We start from the raw sequence: 17,293 nt of genomic DNA, 5'->3' as shown, positions 1-17,293 counted from the left end.
TCCATTATCAGCTGCTACAGTCGCCAGTCATTCTATATCAGCTAGCCACAGAGACTATAAAGGATCCCTTCATTTTTACGCGTTAAGCTACCTTTTTTGTTCTTGGTACCACATTCAAAGGTAAGGAATACGGATCGACTCAACATGCCATGTCACTACAGAAATCATAAGTGGTCAGTTAAAGTAAAACATTATAGGGGAACTTGCTAATAAGTTAGCTAGCTTTTTGCAAGCGAAGCGAAGAGAGACTGACTATTGTTATTTGGTGGCTGGTTCACATTTACATGAGAATATGTAAAGATGCACTTGTTTTGCAGACGTAGCGGATAAATACTTACTCTTGACATTTAAAAAGGCGACGGTTTCTGGTAAACAGGAAATCACAGGTTGCATCTTGTTTAGAATAAAAAGAACAACACTTTTCTGTTTATAAACACGTGAACCAAAAGTAATTTGCTTGCTCGATCGCCTCGGTATTAATTGGGCTAAACAAGTAGATCATGTAAGTCATTTCCTCCTGGGAAAAGGAAACTGACAACACAATGATATTGGTGTTAGCCTGGCTAGGACAATCTTAGGCGGTGCTGTGAGCCTGTTTTTTCATGTGAAGTTACTGGTTAACTTAACCGTAACCTACTTAAGTTATAAGGCATGATCATGTCAGACGTCGAACGCATGGGCGTTTTGTTACAATGTAACACGTTCTAAGGAACTTTAGCCTTACATGGCTGTGCAATTAAAGGTCATATTGAATTTGCAAATGTTTCAGGTTGGCAAATGGGAACCGAATGTGTTTAGATGTGTATGAATCACTCCTCAGTTTTCAAGTAGCTTGCACAAAGCAAACATGTAACGTTAAACACAGCATGCACAAGTGTTGGTACCATCAGATGAAATCAGATGACAGGCTACTTTTGCTCACACGCAGCTGCTTCATTGCTTTGGCTGAGTTTCTGTATGGACTCAACCTATATATGAGATTGATATTTGTGTGTATATTTTGTGCAAGGAAATTGTGAAAACACCTTACAGCTATAGGCCTACATTGTAGTTGCTGAAGATATATTTTAAGTTACTCTATCACAGTACAGTCCCTCTGGTTATTCAAACGAATAACTAACTACTGTTCTAGGGAGGGCAAGCAAAGTTAACTTTTAATGTTACATTTTTAGGGAGAATGAAAAAAGAAAAAAAAAGAACTAGGTCCAAGAATGACAAAAAATGATTTTTTTCCTCCTCCAAAATGCTTGCATTTGCCAAAAACTGCTCAGATTTAAATTTTGTTAAACTGATAGCACACAAATTAAATAAAAGCCTATGGTACAATGGGTGTCTCAAACCATTGCAGTTTTCCTCAAATCTGCCATAATTTCCACTTTACTGACACTAGAAACTCAGGCCGTTTGCTCTGTTGCCCTCTTGTACAATGACCCACCCCCCCCCCCCCCTCCCCTCACTGTGATGCTTGCAGAGTAAGAGTGGAGTGGAGTATGCCACACTTCAGAGCATCTTAAGAAGCAAACATAGTACACCTTCTTCTGGCTGGAATCCCTCTCCTTGCTGAGGGTAAAAAACACAGAACTCACGGTGAGTGTACACATCTGCTTCACCTCCCTGTTGGGGCTACACCGCGTACTACTACGCAGAACGTAAAAAATAGTTTTAGAAGACTGGTCTGATTTCTATGCAGTGCTATCACATCTGCTGTAGCCAGTTCCATTGATCATAGTGGAATCCATTGATCATAGTGGAAGCTAATTGTTGCAGCGAATACTCCACAAAAGGAATGCTTCAGTTATGTGCCTAGTGCATTTTTGGATGGCTCATTATGTTGGTTAAACAAACCAGTCAGAAATGTAATGCGATTGAAGTTTGTCCTGTTGCCACCTGACTTAAAAATGTCACAATACTGTGAGATTTGGACTTTGCACCAATAGGATCAGAAAGTAAATTGATTGTATTTGCCAGGTAATTTTCCAGTAGGCTTGAATTGTGTCAATGTGTCAGTACATGTTATACTTGTAAACAACAAACATAGTCAACATATGTGCCCAAATACTATACTGCCCTACAAAGCCAAAGTGCAGTAACTGCATTTTTTGTGAAATTCACTTTTTTACACCAATATAAAATGCCATATCCTCTGATCAATCTAATAAAATCTCATTAATCTACTGAAAAATTTTCGTAGATACTGCACTTTGGCTTTGTAGGGCAATAGCCAACTAATTTTCAGTTTCACTTTTGTGTAATTGTGTGTGAACCCCCGTCCTCCAGAAGTAGTCATCCAGTGTCTTCATTATACTCAGTGGTAGGAGATCAAAGCACGGTGGCTACTTTGGGAAGCATTTCTGTGTTTCACTCTTGGTCAGATACTGTATGTTGACATTCATTCATCAGTTTTGTATTGACATAGTGGGGAATTGAGTAGAGGAATTCCATTATCTGTTCATGTTGGCCAGCCCTGTATTGCACAGGGTCGTGGCCATGATAAGGCACAATATTTGAAGGTTATCACTGGCCTGAAGAAGAACAGCAGCTCTGTGGAGGGGGACCTGGACAGGGCGAACCAGTTGAACCACTTCTACAACAGGTTTGACTGCCCTGCTCCAGCTCCAATGGCGGTTGTCTGTCCACCATCGCCCAGCCCCCACCCTCACACCCCCTCAATACCAGCGCAACACTCACCTCCATCATCACAGGCTATCGTACCCCCACCATCACTGGATTTTGCACCCCTCCCCCACATGGCGATCACGAACAATGAGGTGACAACGACCTCAGTCAACAGCCATCAGACGCACAGATCCCAGATGCACCCCTCCCCCTCCCCTCCCCTTACACCCCTCATGATTACAAAAGATCAAGTGACAGTCCAACTTAAGAAATTGCGCAGCAATAAAGCAGCTGGGCCTGACAGACTGTGCCCAAGGCTACTCAAGGCCTGTGCTGCTGAACTGGGGGAGCCACTGAAGTACATCTTCAATTTGAGCCTACGCCTTGGACAAGTTCCAACACTGTGGAAGACATCATGTCTCACCCCTGTCCCTAAGAAGCCACACCCTAGTGAGCTTAATGACTACAGACCTGTCGCTCTTACATCACATGTGATGAAGACAATGGAGCGATTGGTCTTAGGCATGCTCAGACCCCAGGTACGCCATGCACTAGACCCGTTACAGTTTGCTTACCAGGAGAAAGTGGGCGTGGACGATGCCATCACTTATCTTCTACACAGGACACATTCCCACCTGGACAAGGGGAAAAGTGCTGTGAGAATCATGTTCTTTGATTTCTCAAGTGCTTTTAACACTATCCAGCCCCTCAGATTGGGAGACAAATTCTTGCAGATGGGTGTGGACGCTCACCTGGTAACCTGGATTACAGATTACCTGACCGAGCGACCACAGTTCGTCAGACTGAAGAACTGTCTCTCTGACACTGTGATCTGCAGCACCGGAGCGCCACAGGGAACTGTGCTCTCTCCAGTCCTGTTCACCCTGTAAACATCTTACTTCTGCTACAACACCGAGTCATGCCACATGCAGAAGTTTTCTGATGATACTGATACAAGTACTACTAGTACAAGAGCCTGGTGGAGGACTTTGTGCAATGGTGCAAACTCAATCATCTTCAACTTAACACTTCAAAGACCAAGGAGATGGTGGTGGATTTCCGCAGGTCTAAGCCCACTCTGCTACCAGTCCACATTGATGGGGTCAATGTGGAGGTGGTTAGCACCTACAAGTATCTGGGTCTCCACCTGGACAATAAACTGGACTGGTCAGCCAACACTGATGCACTCTACAAGAAAGGGCAGAGCAGGCTGTACTTCCTGAGGAGGCTGCGGTCCTTCAATGTGTGCAGTAAGCTCCTCAGGATGTTCTACCAGTCTGTTGTTGCCAGCGTCCTCTTCTATGCAGTAGTATGCTGGGGAGGAAGCACAAGGAAGAAGGATGTGGGGCGAATTGACAGGCCGGAAAGCTGGCTCTGTAGTGGGAGCTGAACTGGAGTGCATCAATTCACTATCTGACAAAAGGACCCTGAACAAACTGATCAACATCTTGGACAATGAGTGTCACCCACTCCACAGCACTATTGTTAAGCAGAAGAGCCTGATCCGCTGGAGACTTCGCTCACTGCCTTGCACAACTGACAGACTGAGAAAGTCATTTGTCCCCAGGGCCATTGAACTGTTCAATGCCTCACTTAAGGGAAGAGGAGAGAGAGACTTCTCTGCATAGTCTGTCTGCCTCTTCACCACCTCCATGTTTGGTACTGTCTGTCCACTAGCCACTTGTACCACTGTCTTTATGCCTCACTGTTTGCGTGCTATATTAGCACATATGCATAACCCCCCCCCCCCTCCATGCCACAGCCGAACTGTGGCCACACTTATACATTTTCTTAAATAGTTAAATATATAGATATATAGACTTTACTTTATTTCTGCATTGTTGCACTGTTGACTTACTCATTTGCACCATCACCATGACCACTATCACCATTGCACTACCACCATGACACTCATTCACACAGAGGACCTTAGAGCACCTTACCATACCTTACTATGCACAGAGAATCACAGGCTCAGTCCCTGCCTCAGTCATTGCAAGCGCCTCTGATTTATTAATCACCACTATGTGGATACTGTTTTTAGAATTGATTTAGATTAAGTGTTAGTATAATTTGTATTTTTGTAATTTGTATTTTAGTATATTTTTATATATTGTATTAAGTGTTAGTATAATTTGTATTTTTAGCATATTCTTTATCTTCTACTGTCCTTACTGCTTAGTTGTGTTTTTATATTATATACTTTAATTACTCTTTCTGCTGTTAAAGAATGTGTTTGTGTTGTATGTATGCTGCTGAGACCTTGAATTTCCCCTGGGGATCAATAAAGTATCTATCTATCTATCTATCTATATTTGCGGCGCTGTAAAAGGACATGACCCAAAGTTGCAGTATTGGTGAAACTGACTCTCTGTGGGAACTTCTCTTGGTCTCTTTATGTAGAGTGCACTCTCCACGGAGAAGAAATGGCATTTTCCTGCTGCATGAGAAACAAGTCATGATGCGACAAACATTAATGCATGTCTGTGTGTGTACTGCATCTTGCACCTTGCACAGCTCTTCCTGTGCAGGTGTTTGCTTTTTTTGTGCTTTCTTTGTCATTGTCCCGCTCATCTACTCATTCTGTGCTTCCCCCTTACTCATGCACATACGTGACCAGGCATGGCAAAACCAGGCACATGTCTCCCCAGAGACATTTTGAGTTATTCACAGATTCTGAAAGTGTAGTTTCAAAGCTATCCAATGATGTCTCACTCATAGAGATCTGATAATATTTGATCTGTAATGGGTTACAGAACCAGCTAGTAGTAATGGATACAGTAGTCTAAAACAAACCTGAGATCACGTTTGCAAACCATGTTATTTTGAATTAACACCCAGTGCAAGGCACCAGGTTGGCAATGGATTTAGCAGGTTTAGCAATGGATAAAATAGTCTAAAACGCGAACTAAACAAACATGAGATCACGTTTGCAAACCCTGTTAATTTGAATGCACACACGATGCAAGGCACCCTGCCATCAGTCAAAACAAGACATTCTCGCATTATTCAAATTAATTGCCCACCGAAATTATCTGTAATGGGTTTTGGCTAGCCTATGGTGGCAATAGCTAACGACAGTAGGCCTACGTTAGCTAGTAGCAATGGATAAAGTTTCTAACACACGAACTTTATCCCCGTCAAATGTAACTGGAAATAGCATCTGATATCTTACGATCTAGCTCCTCTGCTGCCAGACCAAGAGATTCTTCCTTGTTGTAATTATCTTCGGCTAAGGTCAGCTCTAGATTAGGGATGTTCTCCAATGTAATGCAGTCGCCTTCATCATCAGATTTAGCTCATCTGCAATCCGCTGTGCTTTGTCCATCTTCATTCCAATTGTAAACAAATAGCATGCTGGTTCAGTAAGTAGCCATGAGGTTACTTCTAGCATACAGCTGTTTGGCCGACAGAACAAAAGAGCACTAATAGTCACGCCCAATTCAAACGCTGGTTTACTTCCTGAAACTTAACCATTTTCAAAGACAAAATATACACTTTTAAAGCAACCAATGCTGTTATCTGAAACATGGAATTGCTTCTTTAGGACTTCAACTTGCACATTCTGCATCTCTGCGACTTGAGCCTGGTTTTGCCATGCCTGGTCATTTTGAGAGAAAGTGGAATAGAACATTATGTCCAATATTCCAATATATGGTTTAATGTTCTGCATTATGTCCAATATTCCAATATGTGGTTTAATGTTCTGCATTTCTCATTAGTGGGTCACTTTGATACTAAAAGTATGATTCTATGTAATGACTGTATGATATCTGTACTGTCCCTGTGTATATCTGTGTGTGACTGTGTTTAGAGATAAGCAGGAATATTATGACTTTGCAGTGTTTCACTGTTCTGCATGGCTGCATCAGTAGCTATCTGCTCCAGATTGCCAGGCTGCCACTAATCAGGGTCTGATTCAGTGTAGTCCACGTGAGATGGGATGACCAACGGCATCTCCCGTCAGCCTGGAAGGATACTTAACCCAGCAGTCTAATATCACTGCTAATAGAGCAGCTGATGGATCTTTAGGTGAAGTCATGCTGTCTCTCCCTTGATGCGCATCATTGTAAATAAACTCTGTTTCTGATTTTTCATACTATTGGTCTGACTGGGTCTCTATTAAATCTATGGTATCAAAATTACCATCAACATACATGTGCCCACATAACTCTATCATTCTCTCTCTCTCACTCACTCACACTCACACTCACACTCACACTCACACTCACACAGATGCTCATATGATATGGGTAAAATATAGAGAGCCCTCCCTGTAATGGATGGAAGAGAAAGTAAAAGCCAAAACAGGGCCAAGTGCTCTGCTCTGCTCTGCTCTGCTCAGGGCACAAATGAAACCATTTCTGTCATTTTTCTGTTCCTCTGCAGTGTCTGGTCCACTTAGTCAAAGTCGAAAAAAATCAAACTTGAACTATTGTCCACTTTCTCTTTTGTGTTTCTCAGAAGTGTGTGTGTGTGTTATTCGTTTCCTGTATTTTAGCCTACTCCTTCCTGTTAAGTTTTCCAGATGAAGGTATGTGTTGAGTCTGTTCTTGTTCTTTTGTGTTCACAGATGAGGGGTGTGTGTGTAAGTGTGTGTGCGCTGTTTTTGCTGAGTGTGTGTTCAGCGCTCATCTGTCCTGATGGAGGCATGTGTGAGGATGGAGACACCTGCTGCCAGACACCGTCTGGGGGCTACGGCTGCTGCCCGTTGCCCAACGTAAGTGTGTGTGTGTGTGTATGTATCTGTGTATCTGTGCACCTATTTTCTTCTGCAGATTTCAGAATCCGTGCCAATTGTCAAACGTGTTAAGGTTTGTACAGTCGAGACACATTAACCTGTTATTGATGCTTAGCAGTTGAGTTGCATGATTATATTGATGTTGATGTTGTTTTGTCCTGTAGGCAGAGTGCTGCTCAGATCATCTCCACTGCTGTTTCCAGGGGACACTGTGTGATCTGGAACACTCCAAGTGTATCAACAAGACTCACTCTCTGCCTCTAGTCACGAGGAGACCAGCCAGACCACCCACTCCATCTCTGGTGAATCAACACAACACATGCAAACACATGGACATGCACATGACAGCAACACACACACACACACGCAAATCTTGCACATTCGCACAGATAGACATGCACATGCACATGCGCGCACACACACACACACACACACACACCATACATGGACATGCACACTTGCAGCACAGTCTTACTTATAGGTCAGTTAACCACACATCCACACGAGTGAGTGAGCATATTCTCGCAGAGGGCGTAAGCACACTTTTACTATATATACACACACACACACACACACACACACACACACACACACACACACACACACACACCAGGGTTGTGCACAATTCGAATTGCAATTATGCTTCCTGTTTGCTACCTCAATTGAAATGCAAGTGAAATTCAAGAATTTAATTGGAATTAAAGAGCCAGTTTCAATTCAATTCTGGAATTTTGCACAAGCCTGACACACACACACACACACACACACACACACACACACACACACACACACACACACACACACACACACACACACACACACACACACATCCCATACCCACTCTTTGAACTCCCCATTACCCATGATACATCACACTCCTCAAGTGATGATGCAACTTGCAGTGCGTTTGTATTTGCCACTTGTGCGTTGTCATTGGCTACCGCCTCATGCTGTGTAATGTGCAACAGGCTGGGTTGTCATTGGCTACCGCCTCATGCTGTGTAATGTGCAACAGGCTGGGTTGTCATTGGCTACCGCCTCATGCTGTGTAATGTGCAACAGGCTGGGTTGCTGATGGACCACTGTGGGAAGTCCCCTATAAGTACCTATAGCATCCTGCAGCACTTGAACACCTTCCTGTGCATGAAACGCTGGACACACACATCCTCCCCTCAGTTTCACTGCTCCACACACACACACACACACACACACACACACACACACACACACACACACACCCTCCCCTCAGTTTCACTGCTACACACACACACACACACACACACATCCTCCCCTCAGTTTCACTGCTACACACACACACACACACACATCCTCCCCTTAGTTTCACTGCTCCATACACACACACACACACACACACACACACACACACACCTTCCCCTCAGTTTCACGGCACACTTCTCTAGATGAGAGACTGTGTGTGTGTGGTTTCTTACCCTGCATTTACCCATAATAGTGTGTCTTTGGGTCATGCTGTTGCTTCCTCTCAAAGGTACATTGTATTCTGTCAGTTTTTGTTTCATCACTGGCATACAAATGTAAAAGTCATTTTGCCAGATGAAATATTAGGAAATATTAGCTAAAGCGATACTGACCGTGTGTCCGTGCATGAGTAGCCTAGAAATCTAGACGCACCCTAGCGGCGGAAAATCTAATTTGAAGCCAGGGTAGTCTAGCAACTCTCCGTTGGCTTGCGAGCTGGAAAAAACAAACTTCGGTCAGGCCAATCACATCGTGTATAGAGTCGGTGGACGGGCTTAACATAATGACGGCAGAGCTGAGACGGTTCCGTGTGAATTCCCTGCTACATGACAGAAAAAAAAAATGGATGCTGCTGCTGGCGAACAGCGCGACTTGACAATCGTTTGATCAACTAGCCAACTAGCTCCGCTGGTGGGAAAATACATGGGATTCATGAGTTGTAGCGCTATCCTATTGCGTGCAGAGGGAATTTGAAAGACCGTTTATCCCGCCCCTCGGATTGAGCACTGCCAATGTTGAGTTCCCAGACCAAGAACATCATGCTTCTCCCAGTAATTAATAATGACCTCAAGCTTCAGTCAGGACAGGTTGTTCAAAATCATTTGTCTGCTATGCCAGAAAGTATGTACTTGACACATTGACCATTAATATGCCGTATTTTATTTTTGCCTATACTTCCCCATCAAGCCCTGCAAGACCCTGCCTTCTATTGCATAGCAGTCTTTTGGAGTCGTGCCCTGCTCTTTTTCACAACCCATAAAATCACTTTTTAATCAGGCATGCATCAGCCATCTCTCAGTCTTAGGCGACGTACCCGTGTTTTTGAAAACTGATAATTTTCCTCCTTTGGTATTTTAAAACGATTCAGTTCACACGGATGTGCAAAATCGGCCGTTAAAGGCTGTCAAGAACATATCAATCAAACAAATGGTGGTGATGACCAAACGCATTTCAAACAAAGGAGAAAACGTCACGCCACAATCAAAAAGCCCTGTCCACACACAAACAGTAAAACAGAGTTTTCAAAAAATCTCCACTTTGGCCTGAACTGTCTGTCTGATGTAGCTGTTGCTCTTCCTGTGTGTTCAGCCCTGGGAGGATGAGCGTGCGGTCATCTGCCCCGACGAGGAGTCCGAGTGCCCAGACGGAACCACCTGCTGCCAGCTGATCGACGGCACCTGGGCATGCTGCCCCTTGGCAAACGTAGGGCATTATGGGGAATGGAATGCTGTCAAACGTAGGGCATTATGGGGATGCTGCCCCTTGGCAAACGAAGGGCATTATTGGGAAAGGAATGCTGTCAAACGTAGGGCATTATGGGGAAAGGAATGCTGTCAAACGTAGGGCATTATGGGAAAAGGAATACTGTCAAACGTAGGGCATTATGGGGAAAGGAATACTGTCAAACGTAGGGCATTATGGGGAATGGAATACTGTCAAACATAGGGCATTATGGGTGGTCATGGAAGGAATCATTTTAACAGTCAGTCCTGCTCAATGACCTTATACTACATTATACCCCTAGACATGTTTTGTTTTGTAAACAGAAGTGTTGTATGTTATTTATATAAAGCGTTATTGCCCAATTCATTCACTTGTGATGCCTGTGGTCTGCAGGCGGTGTGTTGCGAGGACAAACGACACTGCTGCCCTGAGAAAACCAAGTGTGATATAGAACATTCCAAATGTGTGTCTGCCACACTGGGATCCACTCCCATGTGGAGGAAGTTCCGCGCCCGCAAGAGAGCGCACTCACCAGGTAAACACACACACACACACACACGCACACACACACACACAGATTCGTACCATGATGGTGTGTGTGTGTGTACACATTTGTGTCTGATTGTGGTTGCGTTCCTATTTCAAAGGTTCCTACACTGTATTCCCTAGTCCCTACCCACTGCACAGGGAGCTCGATGGCTAAAAGCGGTTTCTTTGGAATGCCCTGCTCATGTTCTCTCAGTCATGAGTCATAGTCATAGTGTGCTCAGCAGGCTCATGTTGCCATAGAGATGACTACAAATCATTTGCAAGACTAGGTTCAACGCATTAGCCACTCAAAATATCCACATAGAGTTTTAATCTTTAAAACAATGTCTGTCTGTCTGTCTCTCTGTGTAGATAGGAGTGTGGGCTCCATCACCTGCCCAGGTGCCAAATCCGCCTGTCCTGACGACACTACTTGCTGCTTGATGAAGTCTGGAAGCTATGGCTGCTGTCCTTACCCTGACGTAAGAGTGTGTATGTGTTGTTTGTGTTGTTTGTGTTGTTTGTGTTGTTTGTGTGTGTGTGTGTGTGTGTGTGTGTGTGTGTGTGTGTGTGTGTGTGTGTGTGTGTGTGTGTGTGTGTGTGTGTGTGTGTGTGTGTGTGTGTGTGTGTGTGTGTGTGTGTGTGTGTGTGTTGTAATCTGTGCTGAGTCTTTGTTCGATGATGAAGTCTTATGTCTCATGTCCCATGCCCCATTTTGTGTCTTACAATATGAGACGGGAAAACAGAAAAGAATGTTAAAACCTGCATAGTAAAATTCCAATATAGTAATTCTCACGTGTGTGTGTGTGTGTGTGTTAGGCTGTGTGTTGCAGTGACAAGGTCCACTGTTGCCCCAACGGCACCACCTGTGACCTGGAGCAGCAGATGTGTACGTCCTCACACACACAGACACACTTCCCTCTGGCCCAAAAGCGACCCGCTCTGCTCATTCGGCCGCCTGCTGCCAAAGATGGTAAGAGCTACAGTAAGGCTTGCAGACGCCATCCTCAGGTACAGGTGTGCAGGTAGTTGTGTCGGAAGACCGATGCTAGATAGGCTAGTTAGATGAAGAGAGCAGTGTTAAGACCAATTTATACTTCAGGTGGGACAAGTGTCGCTCGACAAAATGTGATGCGTGTCTGCTGGGGTGTCATGAGCTTGTCAGTTACATTACAGTTACAGTTACATGAAGAAATTGAAATGGCGCAGATGTTGATCCATACTTTGATTGGTTAGAAGCTCAGAGTTCTACTAGAGTTGGTTTGCTTTCGTGAGCTGTAACTTTAATGTCCCAGTTGTTATAGTTTACAGAAGCATCTTCTGATGCATGACCTTGGACACATCATCAGTGTTCATTGTGTTTTCTCTGTGTGTCCTCTCCTCTGGTCCTCTCCTCTCTCCTCTGGTCCTCTCCTCTGGTCCTCTCCTCTCTCCTCTGGTCCTCTCCTCTGGTCCTCTGCTCTCTCCTCTGGTCCTCTCCTCCGGTCCTCTCCTCTGGTCCTCTCCTGCTGCCGCGGCTGCCTGTGGTGGTGTGCTGGTAGTGGTCTGTCCTGATAAAATCTCCACCTGTCCTGACGAAACCACCTGCTGTGCCCTCGGCAATGGCAGCTACGGATGCTGCCCCATGCCAAAGGTAAACGTGTGTGTGTGGTGTGTTGTTGTGTTGTTGTGTTGTGTGTTGTGTGTTGTGTGTTGTGTTGCGCCAACTGATGTTTCAGTTGAAGGCCCTCCGGATGTGCGCATGAGTCTAGCTTTCTCTTCAATATTAGGGGGGGTTTATTATTTTACAGGTTTGTGCATGTGTGTGTGTTTGAGTATCAAGTGTCTCTCGTTAGATGTTGAGGCCATGCTCTGATTACATGCATGATGCTCAGGAGGGGTGTGTGTGTGTGTGTGTGTGTTCATTATTTTTTAGTCAATAGAATAGAAGCCAGTAGAAGTGTGTACAGTATGTGGAAAAATGTTCAGTCTTGTCATTGTCTGATCCATATCTGTCTATGTGCAAGTTCATGTGTGTTTTGTGAATTTTTAAGTAAGTGTGTGTTCATATGTATGTGTATCTGTAGGCGGTGTGTTGCTCTGATCACCAGCACTGCTGTCCGGAGGGCACGACCTGTGATCTTGCCAAGAGCACCTGTATGTCCGCCAACGGACGCATCGCCTGGGCAACCAAAATCCCAGCTCTAACCCCGCCCCAGATCAGAGGTTAGCCCACACCACCTTTCATGCACGCACACACACACACACACACCAGAGTTTCCGCTAGACAAAAATGGTGCCGGTCAAAGTGACCGGCAGAGGTTTCGTTTTCCGGACATTTTGATGATAGGCCGGTCAAATATCCTATTATCGCTTCTTAATTAGTCAAATTGAGGAAAACTGGAGACAGGCTATGTAGCTTAAAGAATGGCATAATCAGGTTGTATAGAATGCAACATGTTCATTAGCCTAGGCATAAAAAAAAAAAAAGGTTTGGTTCCTGTTGGTTGTCAGTTGAGGCCATGGGTCGGTAGGGAATTTTTTTTCTTTTTTTTTTTTTTTTTTTCAGTGGCAGTAAGGGATAGGTAGAAAATCAATCCCACCAGGATTTCGCGAGGTTTTTTGAGACTGTTGCGACCTAAAATGCCTTGATGGAAGTTGCGGTGATTTTAGCTGTTTCTTGTGGAGAAATTGCGGGAGGAAGTGAAAATTGCAAAAATAGTTTAAATTTAGGGCAATTAAGGTTAGTAAGACCAAAATCACACTGATAATCTTGATGCTTATTAAAAAGGATAATCAAAGGTAAACAGAAACATAAACAAACAAGATTACAGAAAATCAAAGAAGGCCTACTTTATTTGTGAAAATGCTTTGACTGAGGTCATTCACAAAGCATTATAGTAGAACTGTCCAAAAAAGACAGTCACCTAAAGAGATGGCATCATGTCATATGTTTCAATACATTCATATATTTTGTAATTCATATTAAGTTCATATCTTTTTAATAATTCATAGTCTGTGGCCTGCATAATTACTAATAGCCAAGTAAGTATCTAGTAATTTCATATTGATTTAAACTATTTGACTACACTTCTGTTTAATGTCATTACATTGGTGGTGTACGTCTAATTGACTGCCTGCCCCTTTAAGGACGTGAGAGTAGCCTAAGTACATTTCTGAGTGGATTGGAAGGCTTGCATCTCACTGTGTTCGGCTATGAGTGTAAATCACTTTTTGCATAGTGCATTACGATATGTGGATGCAATTGGGAATGTCTTCTATGTCATTAGTTAAAATAAATGTTAAAAAAAACAACTCGAATGAAATTATTATTGGATCATAGAAGAGGTAAATGTCTTGCAATTTTATTAATTTCTATGATTTTGGTAGCACTACTCAAACTAAGCCCACAAGCTAGCAAACATGACATAAGCTAAAAGGACATATCCAGGTAAACGTTTGCCAATGGGTTGCATAGCCTACTCAAAAATCAGTAAACCAAGTAGGCCTTAATTAACTTACTTTCATAGCCTAGGTAGGTTAGCAACACCAGGTTGAGAGATGCAAGTAAGCAGATCATTAACGTTAGCCTTCTATTTATTGTCATCAAAACTGTAGAGGAACGAACACGTTAGGGCAGTCTTTGGTGTCATATGCAAAAGGTGCAGAAGTAAGTGTGCCATCTGGCTCAATATTCTGCGCGAGGGACTGTTGTGGTAGGTGAAATTTCACGGTGAAACTACGATGATTGGTCAAATTTGCGAAAAAGTTGCGGTGTTTGGACAAAATTGCGAGTGCCTTGATAAGTGACGAAAACAATCGTCTTCGTGAACAGCTGTGCACAGGCTACTTTGTAAAAGAGAGAATACGCTCATCCCTATACATAACGCAAGGGGTTATTAATGTAATTATAGTTCGCCTTTTATTTGTGGATTTATTTAATATATTTAGTGTTATTTCTTCCCCAAGCTCATTAAATAAATTTGGGTCGCACATAAATTGACAGGGTCGGTCGGAAACCGGAACCCAAGAAAAAAAAAATGTATGCCCTAACTTAAACATGCCTAACAAGATCTAGCCAGTATCTTTTCATGGACAGCAAGAGTCCGCTTCGTTCATTGTTTTAAAAAGGCTACGTTGTTTGTTGCTGCTACCCACGTTATCTCCATTGGTGACTGTTGAACTTACACAGATGTGCACACACAAGAATGAGCGCTCACACCACTACCACCTAATACTATGCCTCTTTATTTAATAACAATAAATTAAGAAATGTTTCCTATTCTGGGAAATGTTTAGTTTATTTTTCTTTCGGCCGCGGTTCAATGATACCGTTTAATTGTACCAGAAATTATCCGCGGACCAGCAATCTCCTCGTCGAGGACGCCCTAACCCTGCAGATCATAGACAGAGAACACATAGGCCTACTGTAACACTTTGCATGTCCAGTGTACACGGAGAATGACAGTGTCTTGGAGCGGCCGCACCCCCCGCAACTCCCAATGTCACTGATTCCGACAGATAGCCTACGCCCGACACTTCTGATTTTTATCTGTTGACCGGACATCTGAGGCTTCAGACGTTACCAATTTATCATCATCCATCGCGTCTGGCCTCTTAAAAAACTTTTAAGGCTAGTCTGCCTGGGCCTGGCCATGTTTGAACCGCTTCACTCATTTGTTCGTTGTTTAACATGGACGTTTTAAGCGTGTGCTTCCTATTGAAATGCAGCATAGGCTATGCGTGTTGTTTAATAGCTTACTTTTCAAACGGTAGAGCCTGTTCATTTAAAAACATAGCCAGAGGACGTATAATATAGGCTTACATATTAGGCTAAGGCTTATTCTCAAATTCAGATTGCGTTAGGGGACGGGATTATTAGCCAATTTCAATCGGAGAATTTGACCGGAGAGATTTAATTTTGTCGGACATTTCATTTTTTTCCGGCCAATGTCCGGTAATTACCGGACAACGGAAACCCTGACACACACACACACACACACACACACACACACACACACACACACAAACACAAACACACACTTAATTTCTCCTGTGTTTGCAATATGTCGTCGATTTTGACTCATCATATTTCTGTCCTCTGCCTCTCCCTCTCTCACTCCCTCTCTCTCTCCTTCTGTCTCTCTCCCTCTCTCTCTGTTCCCCACCCCACTCCCTCCCTCCCTCCCTCTCTCTCTCCAGCTTCGGCGGTGCCCTGTAATGACTCGGTGGCGTGTGCCGATGGGAGCACCTGCTGTAAAACTGCATCCGGCGTCTGGGCCTGCTGCCCCCTGGAGGAGGTGAGGTGCACTGCATGTCTACTCCCCCACTGTAGGGTTAGGGGCAGACTGCCCTGTCTTGGTCTGTCTGTCTGTCTCTCCATCTCTCTGTCTGTCTTTGGCTCTGTCTGTCTGTCTGTCTGTCTGTGGCTCTGTCTGTCTGTCTGTCTGTCTGTGGCTCTGTCTGTCTGTCTTTGGCTCTGTCTGTCTGTCTGTCTGTCTGTGGCTCTGTCTGTCTGTCTGTCTGTCCGTGGCTCTGTCTGTCTGTCTGTCTGTGTCTGTCTGTCCGTGGCTCTGTCTGTATATATGGCCTTATGGTGCTCTATCTATCGTTCTGAAAGTCGTGCTGTTTGTCTACCAGTGTGTCTGTTGTGTCTTTCTGTTTCTCTCCTGTTTCTTCATGATATAGTTTTGTCCTCTTTCTTTCTTTCTTTCTTTCTCTCTCACTTTCTCTCTCTCTCTCCCTCTCCCTCTCCCTCTCCCTCCCTCTTTCCCCCCTCCCTTGGGTTATATTGAATAACCTCTTCAGCATTGTTCCTCAATATGAGCTAGGGCTGCTGAATCAGGTCTGCGTGCCGCTGCATATCTCATGATATAACTTCATAACTGGGTCAGCTGGGGCTGTTATTCACTGGAACCTCTGTCCTGGCTGGACCCAGTGCACTCGGAGGCCTCGCGTTGAACCTAATCTCCGGTTCGCATGGCGCCGTCCCAGCCATAAACACGAGCTGGGGCTGACCGGAGGTGTTTTCACTTTAGTGTTCTTCGTAAGCATATGCAAGTATAGCAAGATCATGGCAGTACAGTAACAAGTACGAACAAATCCCTTAGAACCAGGGCAGGCGCTGAGTAGAACAAATCCCTTAGAACGAGGGCAGGCGCTGAGCAGAACAAATCCCTTAGAACCAGGGCAGGCGCTGAGCAGAACAAATCCCTTAGAACCAGGGCAGGCGCTGAGCAGAACAAATCCCTTAGAACCAGGGCAGGCACTGAGCAGGACCAGGCTCAGAACAGGGTAGAGATGCATAAAGTATATGTATATATGTGTGTGTGTGTGTGTGTCTGTGTATATATGTGTGTGTGTGTGTGTGTGTGTGTTATATGTGCGTGAGTGTATGTGTATATAGTAAACGCAATGTATGAAACATTGTAATCAGCTATATCACAGACAGAAGGAACTGAAGTATAAACAATCTGTAGAAGTTTGTTTATGTTTATTATGTTTATGGTATTTAGCAGACACTTTTGTCCAAAGCAACTTACAATGACATCAACATGCATTACATTAACATTAAAATCAACAGTGTATAGTAAAATAGCCTAAGATAATACCAATATTACTAATAGACTAAATATAATATAACAATAACCATAAACGTCTACAAACCTGACTCTGCAAGGAAAAATGAATGAGTTGGAAACAAGGGCA

At 43.9% G+C, this 17,293-nt stretch overlaps 1 protein-coding gene across 1 annotated transcript in view; it reads left to right on the top strand.

Annotated features, from left to right (window-relative positions):
• grnb (granulin b) overlaps positions 1 to 17,293 on the top strand; it is a 269,480-nt gene continuing 252,187 nt past the window's right edge. The window contains exons 1-11 of the mRNA XM_076267170.1: positions 1 to 120; positions 1,472 to 1,587; positions 7,190 to 7,336; positions 7,522 to 7,659; positions 9,944 to 10,057; positions 10,472 to 10,613; positions 10,979 to 11,088; positions 11,426 to 11,579; positions 12,148 to 12,239; positions 12,673 to 12,811; positions 15,788 to 15,885. Of these exons, the coding sequence (XP_076123285.1) occupies positions 7,190 to 7,336; positions 7,522 to 7,659; positions 9,944 to 10,057; positions 10,472 to 10,613; positions 10,979 to 11,088; positions 11,426 to 11,579; positions 12,148 to 12,239; positions 12,673 to 12,811; positions 15,788 to 15,885 (1,134 nt within the window). The 5' untranslated portion in view covers positions 1 to 120; positions 1,472 to 1,587. The remainder of the gene's footprint in view (positions 121 to 1,471; positions 1,588 to 7,189; positions 7,337 to 7,521; positions 7,660 to 9,943; positions 10,058 to 10,471; positions 10,614 to 10,978; positions 11,089 to 11,425; positions 11,580 to 12,147; positions 12,240 to 12,672; positions 12,812 to 15,787; positions 15,886 to 17,293) is intronic.

This window comes from Alosa pseudoharengus, unplaced genomic scaffold (assembly GCF_046254945.1).
Source record: "Alosa pseudoharengus isolate Yale_2024_CS ecotype anadromous, Long Island Sound unplaced genomic scaffold, YU_APseudo_1.1 YU_APseudo_1.1_scf_4, whole genome shotgun sequence".
In the NCBI taxonomy this organism is placed as follows: domain Eukaryota; kingdom Metazoa; phylum Chordata; class Actinopteri; order Clupeiformes; family Clupeidae; genus Alosa; species Alosa pseudoharengus.
The sequence above is the reverse complement of the archived record's forward strand: the minus strand, read 5'-3'. Positions and strand labels throughout refer to the sequence as shown.